The following is a 20,830-nucleotide window of genomic DNA, read 5'->3' as shown; positions in this document are numbered from 1 at the left end:
TAGTAATATAATAAAATAAAAATGTTCCTTAAATACAATAATTGTTTTTTTTTCTCAGAATCAAGCCTGTAACGTGGTTCATTTTTTTTTATTTAAAAAGCTTTCTGCATTTAGCTCAGGTCATTAAATGGTTAAACAACAGTCCGCTTGTTTGCAAAAACTTTGCATACGTTTTTTTTCATAGTTTACAAAAAAAATGTGGAAAATAGTAAAAGCTGTAGATTTGAAAAAAAAAAAAAAACAACAACAACATACATGTTACTGAACATTTTCTATTTTAGGAATATTGTTCAGCCCTTGTTAACATGAAAAATAAAAATAAGATAATGTGCCAATCTTAATCAAGGCCTTGGGCCAAAATCCTGTTTGTGTTTAAATGTTGAAAATGTGTAGGTCGCTTTCTCCATTAAACGACGTACAACATACTGCACAACACAACTCAGAATAAAAGTCCCGTTTCATTTTAACTTAATTTAATTGAAGGTTGGTTAAAACTCCAGCTCGAGGCAGCACAGCCACAATGAGACTTTAAGTGAAGAGTGCCAACTCGGAAAACTGGCTTTCCCGCATTTCACAACAAAGAAATAAGAGTTAGCAGAACTGTTGTCCCTTGTATTGAACCCCAACTTAAAGATTTAATTATTAACAACTCACCAAAGTGTTTTGGAGCATACAGCTGTCTTGCTTTGTTGTGCTAACTAACATTATTGCCTTAAATGTAAATAATTTATATTTTCAAGTTCTACCAACATAAATACAAGTTGGCATTTTTGCAGTGACAACCGGAAATGATTCCAATGAGCTCATAATGTTGTTAATGGTGCATACCTTTGTCTGACATTCAGTATAAACAATTGATTAATGGGGTCATTGTTCTGATAGGCAGCAGCTGTGCGGCAGCACGCAAAATACACACATCACTGCTTTGGTATCGCCCCGCCCAACAGAGAGTCGGAGTCGCAGGTGTGTTAGACATAGAGTTTGTTGGACCTGAGAGTAGATGTAAAGGTAGAGAGGAGGGAATCAGATGATGGTGGAGGATATAGAATAGAATAGAATTACTTTATTGATCCCAAACTGGGAAATGAATGTGTCACCTGGCAGAAACCTGAAGGACAGAGACTCATAACCATCCCCGCCTGCTTTGCCTAACTTCAACTGATAGCAGGAGGAGAGGACTAACCACATTTCAGCTCTGAGTGAGTTCTTGTTCTGCTTTTACTACTTTTTCTTCTTCTACTACTGCTTTTATTTTACTTTTTCCTCTTCTTCTACATCTTCTTTTTCTTCATCTTCTACTAATCCTTCAGCTGTTTCTGCTAATTCTTCTTCATTCAGCAGTGTTTTCCAAACATTTCAGCGGTCAGCATTCCCATACATTTTCCGCAGGTAAATCTGTCATTACTAGTCAGTCTGTCATTCTAGTTTCTAGTTATCGCCTGAAGCTGAGGGAGCGGCTGTGAGAGATTGTCATCAGGAATGAGGAAATTTAAACTGATTTGAGAAATGATCTGATCTTTTTTTTTTTTTTTTATCAAATTGAGTTTTTTACACTTTTATTGTTACGAAAAACAGCGAGGGAATCAGAAATGAAGCGACTAGGTTTTTAAAACTCCAGACAGCAGCAATACAGCCTACACTTGTCTAACCTGAGAAAAGCTGAACAAAGTGCTTCATCCTGTAATTATTTGATTTTATTTTTGTGCGCACCCTCTGTCTTTTTTTCGGTCTCTTTCTCTCCCCAATCCGTGCAAGTTATTGAACTGGACATGTGATTTAAAATAGCTTGGTGTCCAAATATTTAAGTTTTTTTTCCTGAACTATACTTTCCACTGTTTGTAATTATTATTTATTTTCTGTCTGTTTGTTTTTATGTTCACCTTTGTCTTCTGTTATATGGGACCTTTAAATAAATTTGATTGGCTAAAAATTATCCGAAATCTTGGTCGCGATTTGTGCCATTTTCTGCATTCTTTTCTTCTATTTTTCCATTTTTTTCCCTCCATTTTAACATTTATAATTAAAGGCAGAATTGTTATTATTTCTCGATCAGTCTGGAACCTCAGTTAAATCATGCAAAATTCCTCACCTTTTATTGTTCATTTATTCATAGCTTTTCGATCAGATCTGTTCCATACATGAAATATAAATGATCATTTCTGCATATTATATAAAAATGAGATGTTTCTTTAAATACTAAGATATGAGAAAAATCCTGTCAGATTTTTAAAAAATCTGAGGGGGATCCAGTCCCCCCATTTTAAAATGGCATGACACCTCTGTGTGCAGAAACAAAACAGACCATCTAAATCTAGTGAAATGTATAATGTCTCTAACTGTTGTTTGTATTTCTGCCTCAGGTTGGGAATCTACCCTCTTTGGCCAGATGAACAAAGCAAGAGAACTCAGAGGGAAACTGTTCTTCCTGTTCGTTTCTACCATCCTTTTCATTCTCTATGTCATTGGCACATCCCCTGTGGAGTACATTTCCCCCCCAAGGCTGCAGGAGCCTCCGAATGTATGCCCTGTGAGGACTGCCGAGCACACCATCACCCCCCTGAACAACACTGACCACTTCCTGGTGTCAGCCTTCATGGACCAGAGAGTGAAAGGATTTGATTTACGCATTATTAGCATATTTAAAACAAACTCCGCCAAACCTCTTTACTGTCTTTTCTGCTGTGCAGGCCAGTTATCAAATACAACTCCAACAAACATTTTACAACATAGAGAAAACTTTGGTTTTCTCTTTGTCACTACGGATATCATGTGTCAGATTCCTCAAAACTGCAACGCTACACATGTTACTCTTCAGACTGAGCCAGAAAGAGTGAAGGCATTGGACCAGCTTTGGCTTCCTATAAGAAACCAGAAGACCAAAGGGAATGAGGAGAAAAAGTTGCAGTTTAACTTCACAGTCTGTCTCTCTAATTTGTTTGGAGGAATCAACAACGTGCTTCAGTTTGCACAATCGCTGGAGATGTACAGGTCAGCATCACACCACACATTACACAGCTCCAAATCAACCTTGAGGCATTTTCTCTAAATATTTCACGATTTAAAAGGTTCTGTAGAAAGTGCACTGAATTGCATCACATAATATCTGATTATCCCTCCGCTGCTGTTGTCATACTTTGAAAAGTTCAAGTTCAAACAAACACTTATCCATTCCAATACTTTTGAACGCAGTGATTTACCCTTCAGTACAGCCTTTGTCATTATGACATCAAAGTCGTCAGTTTTACCTCTTATAATGCTTCATCTCGGAACTTCTTTAGCTGCTGTCCAACATTGTTCTACTGTCTCCTTCTTTTGCCTTATCCTGATGTCAACGGTTTTGGCCGATTAACTTCCATTAACACTACCCTAATTTATGTCATGGGTTAGGGTTAGGGTGCCACTAGTCGCCAGAGTCGTTAATTAGTGACATGGTGAGTCAAATTTGTACAAAAATCAGTTTTAACTAGCTTGTTCCAATGTTACAAATTGTTACCGATTTTCACTGATTCCCCCTGTTGCGCCTGTTACATCTGAAGATAGATCATGGGTGGAACAACAAACCCCAACCATTCTGCATTCATGCATAAAAACATTGCAGACAGGGGCGTGAATATCCTGCTTTGAAATGCCAATATGTAAGCTACAAGAGATTTCAAAAATGCTGCCAAAAAAGCTGGAAATCACTAGCACGATATGACTAACTGTGTTATTTCTTCTAATTGGTTGAACAAATGATTGAACCTTTGATTTACCTATCTGCAGGTTGCTAGGTGTTGACAGGGTGGTGATCTACAACACCAGCTGTGGCCCAGAACTGGACCTCCTGTTGCAGAGCTACAGCAGGACAGGCTTCCTGGAGATAGTTCCTTGGCCGATCGACTTGTTTCTGAGTCCATCTTGGGGCTGGCTCTACTCTTTGAGCGGGGGGGACATGCATTACTTTGGTCAACTGGCTACACTTAACGAGTGTGTTTACAGATCCATGGACCGGTCGCGTTACGTCCTGTTGAACGATATTGATGAGATTATAATGCCATACCAACACAACAACCTGATGTCTCTGATGAACACACTCCAACAGCAGCATCCAAAGGTAGGCCACTTTTGCTAGAACAGAATCAAAACAATCATATTTGACATTTATTAATATTTGTATTCCCCCCCGTCTTCCATGTTGTGTCACATTCTATAGACAGGTGTGTTCCTCATTGAGAACCATATCTTCCCCAAGACTGTTTTCGAGCCAAGCAAGAGGTTTCATCTACCTAAGTGGGACAAAGTGCCGGGGGTCAATATTCTCGAGCACATCTACAGGGAGGACCCCGACAGAACAAAATATCACCCGCACAAGTTAATAATTCAGCCAAGGTAGGATGAGGATTTTTGGACTGAAAAGTTGCTCACTTAGTCAGAAGAGCCAGTGTTTTGGTACTATGAATTGTGTATTTTGACAAGTCTTTTTGAAAAAAAAACTTTTTCAGTCATTGTAAAAAGTTTTTCCTAATCCTTCCTAATCTCACCTAAAAAAAAAAAAAACACCCTCTCAAACCTAAGCATTTTTTGACAACAACCTCCCAAAACTCCAGAAAAATGGCAAAGAATTTCAATGTGGACTAAATTCTTAATTTTTCAGCTTTTGGAGCAGAAAGAGACATCAAATTAGAAATATGTGAAAGCTTAAACCTAAATAATTGCCTGTGCACTAAAGTGCAATACATTTTTTTAGAATTATCAATGAAAAACAACAAAAACAATGTTACGTGGCGACGTTACATCAAGTCTTAAAGGTATGTACACGCCAGCATCAGATCTGATCTTAAAGGTGGACAGGCAAACGTTGCATCCAATCTAAATGGGTTAAATGTTGTAAAGATTGATGGGGGATATTCTTTACAGCAAATCAGAGTCCTAATAGACATGAAGTTATTCAGAATTGGATAAGAACATTGGAAGGACAGCCTGCTCTAAGTCAAACAGAAGCTCAATTCAGAGTACAGCCGGACTTCAAACTGAAATCCAAAACATATGCCTCCAAGCCAAGCCGAGGTTCACTGATACACTGTTTTTTTGTGTCTCTGTGATTAACAGGTTGGTGGAGCAGGTTTCTGTGCATGCACCGCTCAAGGCTTTTGGAACCACATACAAAGTTCCCCCAGACGTTTGTCGGATCATTCACGTCAGTGGTTCTCTGACGGTAAAATTTAATGCCAAGGCGCTCAATGAGGATACACGCCTGTGGGACTTTAACGAAAAACTAATTCCCAATGTTGACAAAGCACTGGAGAGAGCAGGGCTGCTGAGATCAGAACCTGCCCTTTAACAGGTTATGTACTTCAAGGTCTAGAAACATCAACTGATCATCTGTTCTAATGTAACTCAGTTTAGTCTTGAAACCTTTCTGTGTTCTAATCTCTTTCTATTTTTTTCAAAAGCAACTCCAATATTTTTGCCTGTTTTACCATGTTTCTGGTGGTGGAACTTTTTAGAAACATACAGAGATTTTTAGGTTGGGTAGAATCAAAGATCTGAACCAGTTTGCTTGACTGCTTCAATTGCTGCAACTCCTGTTGGTTTGCCATGACAACTGCTCTCATATCTAGCAAACTGAGGGGCGTCCAAAACAGCCGTGTCAGGGTGCCTTAAAACCGCCTCCCTTCTTTGGTCAAAAGAAATACAGACCATTCTGGAGTAGAATCCAAACTAGAAGGAGGACATACTGGCTACTGCATCGAATGAATAAAACCTTTATTGCCCCTAGGGGTTTTTGCCTTGCACCGTGAGCATAAAACCCTTTACAAGAAGCCAGTATTTGAACACAGAATGTTCCCCTAATTTCTGATGATAAAGTTAGGTAATTTTCGGATTTAAATCAGTAGTTATCTAACATATTATGTATTCCGTGACTTGTTTTTCTCCTCCTGCTCCCTGTGCTCTGGAAATTCAAGATATGAACTCTTATAGCCTATTTATAGACTAAAATAAAATATAGCCTATAAAAGCATATATATTATATAAATAGTAAGTTCAGTGGCTTTAGCTGTTACTGCTAACACTACACATACTTTTATCATTATAACTGACATTGTAGCTTAGATATGAAGCTTATATACAGGTATGTAGCACTCGGATATGTATTCATCTAAGTGTAATGTCAATTTTAAGAGAATCAGCCAAACAAAATGTGACAGAAATGATAGAATAAGGGCTTTATTTATTTAAGGAAGGTGACAGTTTTCTGATCTTTGCACACAGATCATGCACTTGTACGTTTTTAATAACAGGGGCATCAATATTTTTACAATGTTAGTATTTAACCATAGTAGTAGAAAAGTTGACTCTTCTATATGTATATTCAAGTCTGCAGCAGGTTTAAAGACACAGTCAAAGGCCTGTGACTAAAATTGAAACGTCAGATACATTTACCTTTAAGGATTTCTATGTCTACATGACAAAGCTACAGGACTCTGACTAAACCGCAGGGGCATCTTGCACATAAGCTTTCTGTATTCAAAGTATTTGGTGAAACTGCATGTCAGTTTATTATGAGAAGAAATTATATCAAAATGGTTGTTTGATGTAAAATATCAGACACTGAAAAGGGTATTCTTTTGGTGTTGTGTTTTACCAACTGGTAGAGTCCAATATTCACTTTCCCTTTTATCCACTCAACCAACTTCTGAGGGAAATGTCTATGGATGGATTCTGAGCTGATAATGCTCACCATCAAGTTACTATGTGTTTCTTTTAACAAGTGAGCATGTCTGGGAGCTACAGGTTAGTAAATAAATCACCTCTAATCCCCTCAGGTCATATTTTGAGAACATTTAAGTGTACTTAAAAAAAAATCTTGTGATATACATTCTGCTTTGTTTGCTGGTTCAGTGTGAAGTCATAAAAAGCTAATGGATCCAGCATATTTAGGTACTTTTTTCTTGTTTCACCGACAACTTCCCAACATGGGCATCATTATTACAGAAAAATGATTTGCTTATGAAGTACAACTTCTGTATTCAGCCTCTGTTTTCTTTTCATTGTTGTTTTCATTGAATAGCTCTACTTGTAATATATTACAAATGCCAACCCATGCATGTGTGATTGTGTTTATGTGTACATGTATTTATTCAAAGTTAAAATAATGGCCTTCGTAACTTTAAAAAAAAAGGATATTATCTAATAACATAATGTCACGGAATAGCAGACACACAAGTCTTCTTTATGTAATGGGTATCTTTTGGTTCTTTCACTTTGTATATATTTGAAAACACAGCCCCTTTACTTCTCAGTGTGTATTGAAACTATGGTATAACTAGTCTTGGGGCTTGCCAAGCAGCCGGAAAAGGGGATGGAGACCCCTCCCTTGACAGGCCTATTTTTCTTTTTTATCCCTCTGCAGTTTCATGGTTTACTGCTTTGATGTTTCCAGCTGTTGCTGGAAACGTGTTTGTCCCAGTGCCCCATGGAACCAGACAACAATATTTCAGCTGACAAGTGCAGTATCAAGTAAATGGCCTGGTACTTTCAGGAAGCATCTGCTGAGAAGGATGTTCATGCTCATCAAAATCAAGGGCAGTGACCTTATGATGACAAGCATTATTTACATAATGAATCTGCATAAAGGCTGCTAAGGCTTGACTACAAAAGGGTTTTTCAAAGGAGTAGGTTGTTGTTGTTCTGGTCTAATCCACTCACCATGTGTCTAATACACCCAATCACAGAGCTGAGCATATGATACTCAGAAAAATACTTACATGGAAACCTTTTAAAGCCCAGCAACTTGTTAGGTTACATCTCACTCTCAGTCGCTCGTCCTCATTTCCGGAGACACCGACCGCTTAGATCACAACCTGTGAGACTGCAGACCTTTTACAAACCAATGGTGATAATCAGCATGTTTCTATTTGTATATTTTGTTATCTATTGTTTGATTACCTTTGCCCTCCATTGTGAGCTGTTGTAATAACCAAATATCTCCCGAAGGTGGATCAATAAAGTGCATCTAATCTAATCTTTAAAGAATGCCATGAGGACTGCTTTGGCCATTTGATTATTGTTCTACACTGAAAGAAAAGCAGAAGTGACAATGTGATTCAATGCTTTTGTGGCTGATCAGGCAGCTGTGGGAAATCTGGTCAGTCGTCTAGTGATGTAGCTTGAGTCAGCAACGACACAGTATGCGCAGAATGCAGGTTTAAATATAAGTAGCAGAGGTCCAGTGTTAGAAAATCTGTAACTGTTGTACCTCATTATCTTGCTCCTCCTCTACACTTTAGGCTAACTGGCCTCGTGAGTCGTTACAAGCCTAACATACAAACAGCCTTGAAAACTGACAAAGGGCCACGTTGAGTTATGGGTAATGCATATATTTTGTTCTGATAAGAAAAACAAAAATGTCAACACGTTTTTTTATGCTAGAAGCGACCACATTTTTTGTAACAGGGCGTAGACACTAAATGGCAAGTTCGGTGACTTTAGCTGCTAAACTGCTAATACTACACGTACTTTTACCATCATTACTGACAGTGTATCTATCTTATTCATCGTTTGTAACTATCCTTCGTCTTCCTGCATCACCCTCAGTCCCACTTTCCAAGCCCAGCACATTTTTCAGCAGACGTCTGTTCGTCATGAGTCTGGTTCCGCTCGAGGTTTTTTGCCTGTCACTCTAACTTTGCTAAATGTTGCTTAGACCCAACATTAGTCCATCATGAGCACTAAGTGTTTGATGTAATGAAGAGTAAGGTCTTTACCTGCTTTGTGTATAGTGTCTTGAGATAACATTTGGCGCTATGCAAATAAAGATTGATTGACTCAAATTAGCGGAGGTGATATCTAACACCAGCTAGCAGCACCAATTTGCCACTCAAAGTAGCAACACCCCTAATTATGCCTAGCTTGATTTAAACATGCACACCTCTTACAGTTGTCAAGAATGGTTATGATTGCTATGGAAACCAAAACTATTTTTGGTCACTGGTTTTGAACATTTTGATGTGATGAAAAGTATGGAAATTTTAATATAGGGCCTTATGGGGATTAACTCATTTGGAGCCAGCCTCAAGTGGCCACTCTAGGAACTGTAGTTATTTGAGTTACTGTGTTAAGGAGCCAAGCTTATCACTGTGCTTAACCTGGAGTATCGATGTACTTTCATTACGAAATTTTGGAAAACAGGTGCCTCGTTTGAATAAAAAAAAATTAATAATTCAAAGAGTAAACTCTGTGTTTGTCTATGTAATGCTGAAAATAACAACAAAAAAAGCTCTTTCATAAACAATAGCATACACCCTTCTTGTAATGTCAGACATAATTGACACGGACACACATAGAAAAACATCATTTGGAAACTATTTATTGAACATTTGCAACCAGATATCAGTTAAATACAGAACTGTCAATTTTCTCTCTACATCCCCCAGCAGCAGGGACAGGCTTCCATTAAACTGACAGGAGGGAATGTTAGAGGACTTGTTAAGGCGCACACTGTGCTCGAAGTCATTTGGCTTTCTGTCTTCTGATAATAAAGAAAAAATAAATCTTAGTCTGCCTCTAAAATGTCCATCTCTGCTTTCTCTCCCCGCAGCTAGATCCTGCGTGCACAGACCATGGCAAAATGACACGAAAAAGGAGCCGAGACAACTGGGACACACCCCTACTGAATGCTGTGTGAGAAGTGTAGCCATGAATGAAAAGCTAAAAGTAAAATGATTAACATGAATACATTAGAAAAATGGCAATTAGTCTTTAATAAACACCTCGCCTCACCTACTCCAAACAAGACCAGGGTTATAAATTAAAACTGTCCAAATAAAATCAATCAACCAACACTTTGGGCCCCATTCAGTTCCATTTCAAGACTGGAAAATCCACATTTAAAAAACAAAAACAAATGGCACTTTTCAGTCTCTTGAACTGGAATCTAGAATTTCAACGTCAATGGAATTGACCCCCAACCCTAAAATCAACTCTGTCTAATTTACATATACAGGTCAGGCGCTCTTCAAGCTCCCACCTTTCTAGCAGTTTCTCCCCACAGGATGGGGGGGGGGGGGGAAAGGATGGGGAGGATGGGGCTCGGTGGTCTCTGAGGGCTAGGCCACGGTTTTGAAGGTCTGCAATATGAGGTTGGTTTGGTGGATGAGTCGGTTCGCGCTGATGAAGACGTTTATCGCCCTGGGGACGCAGAAAGAAGTAGAAGGTGAGCAAACAATTTCAAGCGGGGAACTCTGTGCCAGCAATATACTGTACAGGTTATCCTTTATGAAGGGTAATTTGTTGGTAATTACTTTAGGACACTGTTCCATCAAAGTGTAAATTAATCTCTGACTACTTTGATGGATGAAGTTGAAGTGAACAAAAGACTCACTCAAACAAAGTGTACTTCCTCATGTTTCTGTCAATCACCCTTCACTTCAATGCTAACCACACAGTGTAGACTTGGAAGGCATGCTGCATAGTTTTCTGACAGCTGACTTATACTGCCATCTCTGTAAGGACTTTTCTATTGTCAATAAGTACATGTGGTATTCATGACCTTTTGTCTGTAGAATTATGAGCATGCCCAGCTGCTGAACACTGTTTTGTTAGTTTTAAGTTTGTTGTTGATTTGAATTGGCGGGACCGTTTGTGTTTGTGTGTTTTTAAATGTAACTGTTTATTTAGGTTTCTGACATTGACACAAGTCCCCCATTTTGCATCCCAGCGAGAGAAGTCCAGTTAAACTGAACATTGCATGTAAAAATGATTGTGGCTGTGCAGGAGGGATACCTTCTACCTTAACATTCATATACTTTTCTCTCTCTCATTTTTTTTCTACCGCAGAGTACATATTTTTCTCACCTGTGCAATATTTATTGTCATTCTGTACTCATGGCAAGATACTTTCTTTACTGTGCTATATACATTACCTGCTGTAAATACTTTCTACACATACATTGCACATCTTACTTGAATGCAAGGTGTTTGTAGCTGTGGAGGCCTGTACTTGTGTGTGTGTGTACTTTAAGGTGAAGCTTTTCTAATTTGGTTGTATAATGACAATAAAGGCATTCTATCAATGTGCAGAGGGACTACTTCTTGGCAGACTTAATAGAATTAGACAAGCAGCTAAGACAAACCAAACCACCAAAATGTCAATCTATTCCCTTGAAAGTGACTTCCAAGTTTGAACTTGGAGTCAGAACAGTCGTCATATTGACTTGTTTTGAGATATTTCAGCATAAATCAGATTGCAACTCAGTCACACGGAGTTGAAAGGAGTTTGTTCAACTCCATCATTTCTAAAATAGAATGTATTTTTAGCATGACAGCTTGTCTACAATGAGCAGCGTTATTACAGTACAAAGCATCAGAGGATTCGTTAGGGTCACACTTACTTTCCGTCTTTGAAGTATGTTTTGAGGGTGTCGCTGAAACTTTTGGAGTATTTCACAAACTCCTTTTTCTGGTGCTCCAGGGCCTTCATAGTGCACAGAGAAACACACAAAACCCAATTTCATCAAACAACAACAAGGACAAAGTGAGACACAAAGAGTTGTGTTGTTAACTGTGTTACTCACTCTGCGATTCTGGTACTGATATTTCTTAATGACGTTGTTGACTGTGTCCAGAAGCTCTTTTATGGCGCTGGCTATATCTCTGTTAGACAAACAAGAAGAACAAAAGTGAGGATTTCACAACACAAGTTCCAACAAGGGGCGGAACAGTAAGTATTAGAGATGTCTGTAAAGCAACTAGTTGCCATTGTATTAAGGCGAGCTGTTTACTGTAATAGGACACCGTGTTCAGAATAAGAACGAGCAAATGAACCTGTTTTTATCATCTACAATACATCATGAAAAGATTCAGAGAATCATCTCTGTACACAAGGAACATAGCCCAAAACGTATATTGCATGACCATGATCTTCAGGCCCTCAGACAGGCCCCAGAAAAGCGCCGGCTGTTCTCCCTGTCTCTATGACAACAGTCTGTTGACAATGGCCACTGCGTGGCTGACATGGCTCCGTTACTTTTTCCCCATGTGTTTTTTTATTGTTTATTTCCCGATCAGACACGGAGCAAACAGGATGTAGGTACAAGACCCGATCCCAAGGCAGCAAAACTACAGGGAATATCATACATTTGGAAAAGAGCACCGGTGACATCAAAAGTTGAAAGATTTTCATCTTGAGTGCTCTGAGTGGATGCCCAAAAAAGGTAGAGCACTCGAAATAAGACAGTGGGCGCTGCGCTTTTTCTCCATGCGGCAATTTCCTTCTGCGAATGCTCTCACTTTATTGAAAACAAAACCAAAAACCAAAGTGGACACGGGGCCTTAGTGGACATGGCTTGGGTATCCTGCACATGCCTGAAGGCACCATTGATGCAGATGTACAGTATGTATACAGGTTTTGGCTCAACACACACATGCTGCCAGGTAAACACATTTCAGAGAGGGCCCTGCTTATTTCAGCCACACAATGCCAAACCACATCCTGAATGCATTACAACAGCATGGATGTGTAATAAAACACTGAGTGATCAATAGGCCCACCTGCAGTCCTGACATGTCACCCAAAGAGAATGTCTGGGGCATTATGAAACGTCAGATAACACAAAGGAGACCCTTGACAGCTGAGACCCTACAATAAGCAAGAACGGTCAAACCCTCCACTTTTAAAATAACAAAAAAAGAAAGAAAGAAAATAATCTCTTTGGTTTTTTTAAACGTGTTGCTGACATCAAAATTCTAAATGGGGTACTGTATTTAGATTTTTTATAAACAATCACATTTTTTATACACATTTCATAAAATGTCCCAACTTTTTTGGAACCAGGTTGTAATTGGCGAGATGTGTTCACACTTACAAAGACTCTGGTGAACTTTAATCTCCATGTACATTAATACTTGCTTTTCTCTGTTTCCTCTGGCTGCTAGTATATCTTTGTGTGTGTGGTCCTGTGTGTACGCTCCAGTAGGAACAGGTGTGTGTGTGTGTGTGTCTTGTATGGGATGGTAGAGGGTACTTTTTGAAAATGTGGTTATGAATCTATTAGTGATTTTTTGTAATGTGTTTGTTGATTTTGTCTTCTGTAAAGCACATTGACTTTACATCTGTAGGAAATATGCTACAAATAAAACCGAATTGAATTAATCATGGATTATTAAACTACTATGCACAAGCCAATAGTGCAGTGGTGAGGATTGCAAAGGATGCTGGGATCGGCGTGATAAATTATGTCAGTGTAGCAGGGGGTTTAATTAACCTGGGGTAGATATATATATATGCATTAAAATCAGGTGTGTTGGTGTTTTGTGTTGAAGTAGCCACATTTGGCCTGAGGGTTACACTGGAGAGTAGTTTTGGGGACGACGACAAATCCAAACAGTCTGCCCAGTGTGATTTCAACATCCAAAGAAGAGAGTGAGAGATTTCCCCACAGAATAAGACTCTACTTTGCCAACAGCTGACATTTTTTTTTTTATATATACTTTAATAAGAATGTGGTGTTGGCCACATAACCGATCATCTCATCACGGCTATGATCGGGCCACCCCACATAAATTGATTCATGAGGAGAACTGAATAACAAGCCAAGTATAGACACTTTTAAAATTAAAACGTTAAAATGATAAAAACTACGATTTCACTCACCCCAAAAAACTGCGGCCCAGACTTTAATACAATAAACTGAAAAATAAGTCATTATTTGCTCACAGCTGCGACGTTTGGCTCAGTGACTCATTGTGAACACACAGTGCAGACTTTTGTTTAAAATAGCACGCTTTTTTTTGTGTTTCTGTGTGCTCACACTTACTTGATAGTCTGTAAGAAGCGTACTCTGTCATTGATCTCATCGGGGATTTTGCTGAGGATGTGTTTCAGGGCTCTGGCCTTCTCGTTTAGGTCCTGGAACTCCTGCTCAGGCCGGTCGATCATGAACTCTGCAGGAAGAGAGTGTTCAGCACAGAGACACAAAGGGTTTCTATCGAAAAGAGCGCTGGGGTAAAACAGTAAGCGGGGGTTAAAGGTCATGAATTCAAGAGTCTCTAAAAGACATTTTCAAATATAATATCTCTGTTCTTCTTCTTCCTCTGAGATTCTCACCTTCCACATCGTCGGCTGCCATGCGCAGTAAGGATTCAGTGAAGTTGATTTGGACGTTCTTTTTCTCCAAGATTTTCATGATGATGTCCTGAGTGAGGCCGGGGTTCTCCCTCTCCGCCTAACAAAAAAAAAAAAAGAAAGAAATATAATAAGCTGGGAAGAGAAGTAAGCCGTTCATATATGAGAGGAAAAATAAGGGGAAAGAGGGCTTTTTTTCTTCTCCAACAAAAGCAATACGAGGCTTCATTTGAGTCACGGAGAACAAAGCGAGAATTTTATTGAATGTAAGTTCAGACGAACGCATAAAAGTGCTGCTCCTGAATTATTCAACCATGAATTGCAGCAGCATGGGAAGCGGCGGGGGCAGCAGAGACACCAATCAGTGAGACAAGTGAACAAAAGACCCACAAATGTCACAGCCAAACAGCTGTAAGGTGAGCACATCTCCCTTTGGTTTGGAGAGCGACAAAGCAGTGTCTCCTTCATTAATACTTCATCTGAGCACAGAGTGAACACTACGGCTCATCAGCAGCAGCAGAACAGAGCAAATCTATTACCACGTCAACGACAGCAGTGAATAGACAAAAAGTCTTGGCTAGAGACTCGGCTCACGTATCACTTGTAAAATCAAGACATCAGTCTGAATATCAGAAGCTTTAATGCAGCGATGTCAGCTGAAGTCAATCATTTGATTATCAATCACTCGAGCACAATAAACACATTGAAACGCTAACATTGCATATAGCTTCATACATTATTCAAGTGTTGAAAGGATTCCTCTGTATTGGATATTATATGTATCTTATTACACATACAATAGATATAACAGCAAATCTTTCATTAAGGCGAAAGACTTCAGCCGCCTTCTTGGATATCTTGTTAACACTACGACTACAGCGTCCTGTGAGGGACATGTGTGTGGAAAAACAACTGTGGAACATTTCAGGGGTTGGCTCTGGCGGTCCTGAAACATTTTCTAGAAATGTTCAGGAGTGCATGTGTAAAAAAAAAAAAAAAAAAAAAAGGAGCTAAGGAGTTTTGTTATAGGGCTTTCATGTTTTAGGTCGTGTGATAGAGAAACAGTCTTACCTTTATGAAGGCTGCTCTGAGTGTCTGGGCTGCTGATAAGTTGATCCTCTCGAGCTTGTGGGGGGAAAAAAAGGAAGAAAAAGACGCATTAAGTTAGCTAAATCTTCGCCCTGCTGTTTTGATCAAAATTAGAGCAGAACTTGCAGAGGTTTCCTCTACAGCTGTGTTCTTAGATGAAATAATGTTCCTTTCATTGATGAGATGACGTCTACCTATCTCGATTAACTGCAGCGATTAATTTGATAGCCCATAAAGGAAATAATATAGATATTGGAATGTAAGGTTTAACCATGCCGGTATTTGAACATTTTGAATACACTTTTAAATGTGTTTAAAATCAATCTAATGCAAACATGAATCATGTTGGTAAAAATCGACTCCTACTACAATAACTCAGTTTCTTCTACTCTTGTGAAGTCTGACATATTAGTGCTTACAGAAAACTTCAGTGCTGACATGGAAGCAGATCCTATAGGATGTCGATCTAGCTCAACTGCTTGAACTACTGACTCCAAGACTTGCGTGATATATTGTTCTAATGATGTAGTGTTTTGTAAATTGTACTTTGTCTCTCTTTGTGTCTCTCTGTGTGTTTTTGCTGCTGTATGTCTTGGAAGGGTCACCACCAAGTTAAGTGGTGGTGACCCTTCTTATAATACCTTTTTTTTTTTTTTGCTGAGTATGCTATACTAGTGGAGACAATGTGCCAAACTCTGTATGTTGATGTGAATTTGGGGTATTTATGCCATGGATAAACAATGTCAGCACCCATTTTTTTGCTCCGTAACAAAGAAAAAAAACACTCATGTTCAAGTTCTAACTAATAATGAAGGCACAAGGGATTAAACTGACAAACACTCAACACCGAGACAGATGCTGTACCAAAGGTCTCTTCTGTCAACGTAAGATGTTTTACCTCGTTGAAAACTGGGTACATCACAGCGTACAGTGTCATGGATACCATGGAGTTTGTCTCCGCTTCATTCTTCATCTCCTCCATTGTCATCCTCCAGGGAGGAGCGGCTATAGATGAAAAGGTGAGGAGGAATCTGCAGCTCACACACACTCACACATACACTCACCCACACACACTCACACACACTCTGAAATCCACACAAGCTCCAGAATGTCAAGAGCCTGGTAAAGAACAACAATAACAACAGGTTATTAATAAAACCTTGTATGGCAGCGTTTCTAATAGATTTCTTTTAAGTACCGGTATATATGATTCGTACAAATGCAATACCTTTAATTATGTATTAAGTTCATTAGTTTATTCTTTTAGAAAAATGAGCTTTTTGATCCGACGATAAATACGTAATTAATTGTAATCACAAGATAACAAAAGGTGCCTCTCATTACTAATAATGTTTGTCACACATAAACAGGACATCTTGATGACTGTATAACGTGATTTAAACTCCAGAATTTAGATCAGGGATTATCAATGATCAATCAACACACCAGACCGACAGAGTGCTGGAAAGCTGAAATCAGGACTGATCAACAAACCGGTGACTTTCCATTTCTCCTGTGAACTCTGGAAAAAGATTGTGTGATCTCTTAATCTTTTCTCAAGATAACCAGATAACTTCACCCGTTGTTAACATTAATTCTGTTATCAGGAGAAAATGTATTCTGTCATCACGAGTTAACAATATTTAAATAAATTATTGTACTCACATCCCTTGTAGGCTCCTGTACACCGATCATGTAGGTATTAATCATTTATTTTTACACATCTTTTTTACTAGTAGGGATTTCCAGATCTAGTCCAATGTATCAGTAATGGCACAAACTGGGTACTGGCTATGATGTGACCAGTCCACATTTAAAACAGGTGCCTGCACCGGATGATGTTCAGCTCCAGCTATGAATTAAACTGATTCAGCCAATAAATCCAGAACTCTGTAGCCCGCCTTCTACACCCGCTCCCGAAGAATTCACTGCTGTCCTGCAATTCACTGCTGTCAATGATTTTATAAACTACTTTTAAACTACTTTTCCTCAATAACTTTTCTGCACTCTTGTTAAGCACTTTGAACTGCAATTGAATTTGTCTGAAAGGTGCTATATAAATAAAGTTTGATTGATTGATTGAAAATGTCCACTGGCTCCGTGTCCCGTACCGCATCCAAAATTCTGCTCCTCACACACAAAGCCTTTACCCAGCAGTTCCCCTCCTACCCCAATAACCTCCTCCACTGTCACACCCCTCCCAGTAATCTCTGTTCTTAAAATGCCAACCTGAGTTTGGCACCACCACACAGAACCAAGCACCAAACCTGGGGGGGGGGGGGGGGGGGATCAGAGCCTTAGCTTCCATAGCTGCCCCCTCCCTCTGGAACTCACTCCCCACACATATTCAAGGCTGAACAAACCCATCACACTCAAAACTGACTATGTACAGTGTCTTTGTAAGTGCTTTATAAATTAAAATGTATAATCACTCCATTACCATGTGCCAAAGAGTGGTGACTCATGAACCCCTGGCCTTTTATTGCCTGATCAAAATGATTCCTTCTTAAAGTGAGGTATTAAGATTTTAAACTTTACACCACTGAGGGGTTTAGGTTGAGATTTGGGCGTAGGAATTGGTATTCGGAAGGGATAAACAGCTGCATCTGTTTGTACAAACAAGGGGAAGACTTTCTTATCAAAACTCACCTCTTTAAACAAGCTTTTAATGTATGATTGTGATGTATTTTCTGTTTTCTGTAGTTTACCTTTATTGTTGTTATCTTTATTGTTATCTTTATGATTTGTGTGTAATGCTGCGATGTCCGTTAGTCTGTCCTTACTGTGTTGTTCTTTATGTTTTAACTATTGTAAAGTGTCTTTGAGGTTTTAAAAGCGCTTATAAATAAAATGTATTATTATTATTATTATTATTGTTAAGTAGAAACATGTCAGCGACAAACCATGACACTGTCTGGATTTGTAGTTATTTTTTTTACCTTTCAGCAGATATTAATTGACACTTTTATTTCAACCAACACTGTACATTTACTCTACATTATTATATGATGAAGTAGGTAGTGGTAATAGAGGACTTGTATGTTTATTTATATTATTATATGATGAAGTAGGTAGTGGTAATAGAGGACTTGTATGTTTATTTAACTGTGACAAGGGGAGTGGTACACTTATCTATCAGCTGACAGGTGACAGCAAGGCCAGATGTGTCATAATATATATTAGAGACACAGGCAGTAAGGAAATAGAAAAGACAGACCACTCTCCTTTCCTTATTTTAGCCTAAATATTATATTTATATGAATTGTAATAGGCAGGAAAACAATGCTTGTCAGTAAAGCTTGGTGTAGCTAACGTCAACGCATTTGGCTATTCGGATAGCGCGTCGATAACTTTTGCCGAATAAAACTGTCATATGCGTCCTTTGGTAAGTGAAACAGTAATATTAATGTGTCTGACACGACAGCTGGCTCACCTGAAGGCTAAATCGACGAGCAAACTGATTCCACCTCAGCTCCAGGTGAAAAGCTAATCGGCTAACTGGACATGGCTAAGAAAGTAGCTGATGGACATTTAATTGAGGCTTACTGTTTAAAATACTGTAAAACACGACACAAATTAATAGTACCAACAATTGTTATAGATAAACATATTGATATGATAAATAATAACGCAGCTAGTCGTTTAGAAACCTAACTGAGGCCTAATCGACCAAATCGATGGTAGCGAGCTGCTAGCAGGTAGCTCAGGTGCTAGCTGTAGTAAATTGTAGATTTTTTACTTATCGACGTCGTAAAACACGTCGACGAACTGCTTAAGGACGTATGCGTAAATCCGTGTGTATGCGTGTCAAATGGGAACTTGTATCTACCTTTTGTCTGACTTCTTAAACGAGTTGGTTATGCCGTCGATTTCCCCTTTTAGCTGCTATGTTTTCTTTACAACTTAAGGCGGAAGTTTTTCAGCCTGAGCGACATCTTCCGGACCGTTGCTGCGTAAACACACGTCATCCAATCAGAAGAGGCCTGTGTGTGACGTCGTATAAAAATACTTACATGTCTGTTATTGGAGCATTTTCGGGTTACTCTGCAAGTGAGTCAAAGAAGAAGCATAACCAGTTTTTTTTTTATCTTACAGAAAATATACAGACAGTGACATTTGCAAAAATATTATTGATGATGATGATGATGGTTGTGACGATGTTTTTTGTTTGATAACGACGACTTATAATTTTTGCAATATCTTACATTTCATCCTGTGCAATATTTATCTTATTTTATATTTCTGCAATAATTTTACATTTTACATTTCATACTGTGATATATTTATTTTATATTTCTGCAATATTTTACATTTCATACTGTGCAATATTTATCTTCTTTTATATTTCTGCAATCATTTTACATTTTACATTTCATACTGTGATATATTTATTTTATATTTCTGCAATATCTATTTATATTCTGTTATGCTACCACCTGTAAATAACTCCTACCATACATTGCCCATCCTACCTGAATGACAGTTCCTTTTTTTTATTTTCTTCTTTTGTTGTCTTTAGCTGTGGATGCTTGTATGTGTGTGCACTTTAAAGGTGAAGCCAAATAATTTCATTGTACAATTGTATAATGACAATAAAGACATTCTATTCTATTATAAGATAGTTTCTATACTGATTAGAGCTCTCAAGAACTGCCGTCAATGTTGTGCTTTGCCTCTGTGCATTGCCTGTGAGCACCTGTGTGTCCAATCAGACTCAAAGCTGATCGTTTGCTCTTACTGACATTGTAGATCCTTGCTTGTGTTGTACTTACTCTCTGATGTACGTCGCTTTGGATAAAAGCGTCTGCTAAGTGAATTGTAGAATTGTAGAAATATAGTGTATGTTATGAAGTTATATTAAATATCAGACAATTGTAACTTATATTAAATACATATGGAATTTTATGTTGGTTTGCAAACTATAAGCAAAAATGGTAAGGACATCTTTCAGCAAGAAATATTGAGGAATGATTAATCATTTCGATTTTCCCCAAGAAAAAAAATTAAGTGTTATTCTATTTCCTTTATCTTGCATGATGATACCTTAAATATCTCTAAGTTTTAGACTATGGACACTACTGGACAACACAAACAATGTGAAAGAGACAGATTGGGCTCTGGAAAACGGTTTAATTCACCAAAAGATAGATGCATTTATCAAATAAACAATTCAATATAAGATGAATCAATTGTAAGGATATTTGTTATTTGTAGCTCTAGACTAGGCCAAATGTTAAAGCAAACCTACTTGTGGAGCTCTGGAGGGAATGCTCTGATGATTCTAACTTGGCATATATTAATCAAGAAGTTTTTTTTAAAAGAAAAAAGCCTGAAGCTACTCAAAGACAGTTAATCATTTAGCATATGAACATTATATTGTGGCTTTGGAGAGTCCATCTGTTAAAGTTAACAGTTTTATATATCGTTAACTTGGGATGCACAAAATACAATTGAAACAACTCAAAAGTGTTATAAGGAATGAAAAGATTTGTAGTCCACCACACTGAACCAATAGGCTACCACCTGGCGGCTTAAATGTAGCATACAGAAATGCTTACGTCTAAAAGAAAATTGATTTTTTTTTAACAAAAATATATTTCCACCAGGACACATTGATGTCTTCATGTATACCAGTTC

General features: G+C 38.3%; 2 protein-coding genes across 3 annotated transcripts; one reads left to right on the top strand and one right to left on the bottom strand.

The window, feature by feature from the left end:
- The first annotated feature begins 963 nt into the window (after positions 1-963).
- Positions 964-5,965, top strand: LOC132993398 (uncharacterized). The gene is made up of 5 exons (XM_061063222.1): positions 964-1,199; positions 2,361-2,988; positions 3,763-4,093; positions 4,193-4,368; positions 5,089-5,965. Exons 2-5 carry the CDS (start codon positions 2,387-2,389, stop codon positions 5,318-5,320), a joined length of 1,341 nt encoding a protein of 446 aa, XP_060919205.1. The 5' UTR covers positions 964-1,199; positions 2,361-2,386; the 3' UTR covers positions 5,321-5,965.
- Positions 5,966-9,333: 3,368 nt separating this feature from the next.
- Positions 9,334-19,169, bottom strand: pdcd10b (programmed cell death 10b). Of its 2 annotated transcripts, XM_061062358.1 has the most exons (9): positions 19,023-19,153; positions 16,859-17,799; positions 16,092-16,312; positions 15,176-15,229; positions 14,087-14,204; positions 13,797-13,923; positions 11,556-11,634; positions 11,373-11,455; positions 9,334-10,170 (listed from the first exon to the last, which is right to left on the bottom strand). In XM_061062358.1, the coding sequence occupies exons 3-9, from the start codon at positions 16,179-16,181 to the stop codon at positions 10,089-10,091; spliced, it is 633 nt and encodes a 210-aa protein (XP_060918341.1). In that variant the 5' UTR covers positions 16,182-16,312; positions 16,859-17,799; positions 19,023-19,153; the 3' UTR covers positions 9,334-10,088. The 2 variants fall into 2 exon arrangements, with proteins under 2 accessions (XP_060918341.1, XP_060918340.1); XM_061062357.1 differs by lacking the exon at positions 16,859-17,799 and having other exon boundaries at positions 19,023-19,169.
- Between the last annotated feature and the right edge of the window lie 1,661 nt (positions 19,170-20,830).

This window comes from Labrus mixtus, chromosome 18 (genome assembly GCF_963584025.1).
Source record: "Labrus mixtus chromosome 18, fLabMix1.1, whole genome shotgun sequence".
Lineage (NCBI taxonomy): Eukaryota > Metazoa > Chordata > Actinopteri > Labriformes > Labridae > Labrus > Labrus mixtus.
The sequence above is the reverse complement of the archived record's forward strand: the minus strand, read 5'-3'. Positions and strand labels throughout refer to the sequence as shown.